The sequence below is a fragment of the Oreochromis aureus genome, linkage group 6 (assembly GCF_013358895.1).
Source record: "Oreochromis aureus strain Israel breed Guangdong linkage group 6, ZZ_aureus, whole genome shotgun sequence".
NCBI classification, from domain to species: Eukaryota; Metazoa; Chordata; class Actinopteri; order Cichliformes; family Cichlidae; genus Oreochromis; species Oreochromis aureus.
In genome coordinates this window covers 12,902,786-12,907,480 of record NC_052947.1, presented here as the reverse complement: position 1 = coordinate 12,907,480, position 4,695 = coordinate 12,902,786, and the positions used below count along the sequence as shown (strand labels likewise).

Sequence of the window (4,695 nt, the reverse complement as noted above, 5' to 3'; positions counted from 1 at the left end):
TAAGGAAAAGCTACCAGCATTTCCATAGTGTGCCCCACCCAGAATGCATTTCTCACTGTGGAGATGGTTTGTATTTGTTACAGGTGGGTCCAGTCAGGTGACGGTCACACGTCAGAGTGTAGTTGACAAAAACAGTGCCGCCTCTCTGAAGGGAGCATCTGATTGTGTTTGTACCTTGAGTCAGGTAGTTCACACATGATCCTAGCCAATCATCAAACCACGCATCTTTGTCCCAGACTTCAATCCTCAGAGGACTGCTTGTTTTCACCTTTTAAAAAAAAAAAGTGAGACAAAGTTAAAGTAGCATACAGTATAATGATGCATGTTGTGTCCATTTATTGTTTCAACAATAATTAAAAATGAAAAAAACAGCATTTCAGGTGTGTTTCATATAATAATTTAATATTTGTTGGAGTGTTATTAAAGTCATGTCTTTAATATACAGATATAACAGGGTTTTGGTTTTTTTCAAATAAGGAAATTATTCTAAATTGTTTCATCTTTGTTTGTTTTTTCAAATGTCCATGCTTTTACTTTTTGTTGGGGATACAAAATTAGGTAAAAGTGTTTTGTACTGACATTTTCCAGACGGTAATAGGTGATCCAGGAGGGGGAGTTAGATCGGATCACATTGGTCTGGTACCTAGGGTAGTCATAGTAGATCTTCACATATCTGTGAAATGGCAAAAGAAATGGAGAAAAAATTACTGTATAAATGTCTATGATTGGTCTTTCCTTTGAAGCTTATCTTGTTCACTACTCACCCCTCAGTCTTGCCCCAAAAATCTCCTTTCAGACCAAAGGCTTGGATCATGGTTATCGTCACTGTTCCCCTCTGAGTCTCTTTAGGACAACACTTGGAATCCAGGTCGGGACCCCTGCTGCTACAGGAAGATTGTGTATTGTTTGAGCTACTGATGGCGTTGTCTTTTAAGTACTGCTCTATGGCAGCCTTCAGTCCTGCTTTTTGTGCTGACTGTTGCACCAGGTCATGCAGTGGTCTTAGGGAGTAGCAAACTACATCAGGCTGATCCTTGAGGGTTTTTAGCAAATTCTGGTAGCCCAGGGAGTCATTTCTGGTGAGTGAAAACTCCCCAGTCCAGCCTCTGCCTCCCACCACTTCTGAATAATGACTGTGGAGACCAGAGCTGTACAAGGCAGAGGTACTGTGGGTGTCTATAATTCATTATGATTCAGACTGGACAAGCAGGTACGTGTAGACATGACTCGCCTGAACTGCCCCCCAAGATCAACCTGAAGAACATTAATATTTGAAAAAAAATTCATACACTTCTGAATATTAAAAAATAAATAAAAGTGATGTGTATATTAATGTTATTACCTGGTGAATATAGTGTGTCCGTATGTGTCTATGAGGCGTCTGTACTGGGCTCTGGTTGCATAGCTGCAGGTATCTGGCAGTCTGGCCAAATCTCTACTGAACTCAGCACTGAGAGGAGGGCTGTTGGACACACGGTAACTAAACACAAAAAAAATACATTATAATTAAACATCAAACATTTAAAAACTGTTGTGTTGCAGGAGTGTTCAAAGTCTACCTGTAATGTTTACAGGTGACTTTATGTGTGCTGAAGGTGTAGCGGTCCTCTCTGCTTTGGGCTGTAGCAAAGGTGTATGCCTTAGATTTGGTTCCTCCAATCTCCAAGTTGCTGAACTTCCTTAAATCCAGTCCAACCTAACAAAAATAAAAGCATGAGCTGCTTCCATGAAACATAAAGCATTCCAATCGCTGACAGCTGTACTTTTACATTAAGTGCTAAAAGTACATTTTAGCATGATAATCTAATCTGATACCTGCTAAATATTAACTTATTACACTACCTTTGCAATTATCATGCTAACTCACTTTATCTTTCTTTGCTTTGCATGATTTATTCCTGACATGTCTCACAAATCTAGCTGCACCACATGACTATTCTGGGCTTTAGACCAGATTTTATAAGAATATCACCACTAATTTGTTGGGTTATTGGAGCAGCTCATGGTCTCCTTTTCATCAGTTTGGATTAATTTAGTCTTGTTATGTTTTTACTTGAACTGTGATTGTCAGTAAGTGAATTATAGGGTCATATTGAATTAACATGATCACTCACCTGTTGTTCAACCTATTTGCAGTGGGCCTTAAAGGTACCTTTAATTGAGAGCAGCTACAAAGCTTGCTACCATAGAGAGTATAAAAGATTGACATAGCTATTGTGATGTCACATCCTGGTTTCTGAGGACTCCTTTTGAATCAGAAACCTTAAGAGTTGAGCATTTAGTTGCAAAATAGACAAATGTAATGAGGAACCGTGTGCCTGACTGTAAACCAGACATTCTGCGACTGATTTGTGATTGCAAGTTGTTGGCCAGTGAGTGTGTAGTTTCATTCCATGGATAATCCTCTATTTTAATGTACAGTATGGCCAAGAGTTACAAAGTAGACTTTCTTTCTTTTTATTATTATTATTAAATGTGACAAAAAATGAGTGACTGAGCAGATAAACTGAACAGAAAAGTATTTACAGAGGTGAAGAGAAATAGAAACCCATTTTCCCATAGACTTCTACATTACCACTTCAACAACTGCTATCACCATCTACTGTTCCTTCAGATAGAATGTAGGTTCAATGTATTGCCTTCATTTTTTTAACAAGGAAATTATGTCCATGTTTTATATTTACATTACATTACAGTGCAGGGTGTGTGCATGTTATTGCAGGTGATTCTTTCTTACTTTGAACTGTGTATTAAAGCAAGCATGGGGTTGCTCTTCCTCAATAAAGGGAAGCACGTATATATGATGTTTGTAGGGCTCTACTGTAGTTGCCTGGTTATTTTGCTTCATTTTGTTCTTTTAAATATTGTCCTTATAATGTCCAGTCATGGGACCCTCTTTTAAACATGGAGCTAGGAATGATTACAGGACTACATCAACAGTTTGCAGTAATAATAATATGATTTGCATGTTTCACTCAATATTAATGTTTCCTACCTTCCAGTCGATGCTGTTCTGGTTGGTGTATGCTGCGACCAGTGAGCTGTAGAGAAATTATTTTGTTTAATTCCCAAAATATTCCAGTAGGAAATAAATGCATTTTCAATTATTAAATATTCAACACCATTCGGTTTGATAAATGAATTCATGTAGGAGGTGTGAGTGTTATGATGCCTATAAGTGAAGCATATATGAAACATGTCAGGGCACATTGAGTTTTTAAGTCCTAGAATACCTGATGGAGGTGTGTTCACTGTCCTCGAGATGAAAACTGCAGCGGCTGAACGCACGCCAGTCCAAAGCAGAGACTGGTAGCTGAAAATATCACCAGTGTTAGCATGTTAATGGTACGTCAAAGTAATTTGTTGATGTTTATTTATTAGTTTAGTTACTTTCTGCAGTTTGTAGCCTTGATGAGGATTGAGGCAGAGTTTACAGGTGTCACTCGAATTGAGGTAGGTCTTCACATCAATCACATAAGCTCCTTTTCGCTTAAGTGTAAGAACATCAAAGCCCTCCCCTGCCAGGTTGTAGCCAGGCATAAAGGGGGCAGACATAAACTGGCTCCAGGTCCCAGTCTGACAGGAGAGAACAGGGGAGTGGCACAACAGAAAGAGGAGGAGAAGGCTCAGGTAGAGAGTGGTGGGAGTTCAAAAGGAGAGCATGGCTGGAGTCAAAGAGAGAGAGAAAAGGAAAGCAGTCAGTTTAATTTAAGCTGTAATGTAGTGTGTCAAAGAAAAACTGCAAAAAATATTTTATATATTTGGGGGTTTTTTGTTTGATTTTTTTTATGCATTTGAATGATTCATCTCTCTTAAGTAGATATGACCAGAATATGCAGATTGTTTTGTCAATATAACACCATGGTATCATAATATTTAGGGTGGCTTCTAATAATTACTGTCCTTATCAATTAATATGCTACTTGGTTTTGTTTTTGGTTTTTGGGGGGAAAAATCACAAACATAAAAATACTCAGACTAATGCATTCCATGTTGAAAGGGTCCATCTGTCTTTTGAGGTGCTTGTTTTATCAGATCAACAGCTCAAAAAGCAATGTCTGTGATATTTCTTTACCTGTGCTAACAAATCACAGTGATACAATCTCAGCTGTTTGGGATTGGTTGGTTTGCACCAATGTTTAATGTGTTTCTGCCAGCTATATTTTTATATTTCACACAAAAGCTGTAATTTAAATAAATGCATTCAATTAATTCATTCAGTCTGATGTGGCAAAAAAATCAGTGGGAGGTTTCACAAGTTCACTATAAATGATACAACATTCATTTAAACTCTTCATTAATTTGGTCTAAAAGATGTGTTAATTTTTTTTTTTTTTTTAAAGCCCATTAGATTACCTGTTCAGACCTCAGCAGTGAATGTGTCAAGAGATGGAGATGATGACGGTATCATCTGAGGATGTGGCATCACTGTTAAGGCAACAGCACTTTTATACTGTATCCAAGGTCATGTGACCTACACTCAGTAGTTTTGGGGGGTTTTTTGGTTTGTTTGTTTTGTTTTTTTTAGATAAAGCATGGATGCTGAGAAATTGTAAATGTAATGAATACAAAATATTTGTGATATTGGAGTTCTGAAAAATCATGCTTTATAACGTTAAAAGGCAAGGCAAAGCAAGGCAAGTTTATTTATATAGCACAATTCAACAACAAGGTGATTCTTCAACCTGGATTTAA

At 37.6% G+C, this 4,695-nt stretch overlaps 1 protein-coding gene across 1 annotated transcript; it reads right to left on the bottom strand.

Annotated features, from left to right (window-relative positions):
- LOC120440550 (perforin-1-like) lies at positions 1-4,426 on the bottom strand. The gene is made up of 9 exons (XM_039613234.1): positions 4,367-4,426; positions 3,391-3,576; positions 3,234-3,313; positions 2,996-3,041; positions 1,560-1,696; positions 1,343-1,480; positions 765-884; positions 580-673; positions 1-268 (listed from the first exon to the last, which is right to left on the bottom strand). Exons 1-9 carry the CDS (start codon positions 4,424-4,426, stop codon positions 53-55), a joined length of 1,077 nt encoding a protein of 358 aa, XP_039469168.1. The 3' UTR covers positions 1-52.
- Positions 4,427-4,695: the final 269 nt, after the last annotated feature.

Coding starts and splice junctions, on each gene's coding strand:
- LOC120440550 (XM_039613234.1), bottom strand. CDS start 4,426: ATGCCACATCCTCAGATGATACCGTCATCATCTCCATCTCTTGACACA. Junction 3,314..3,390: donor AAGGCTACAAACTGCAGAAA/GTAACTAAACTA, acceptor TGATATTTTCAG/CTACCAGTCTCTGCTTTGGA. Junction 885..1,342: donor GGACACACTATATTCACCAG/GTAATAACATTA, acceptor ATCTTCCTGTAG/CAGCAGGGGTCCCGACCTGG.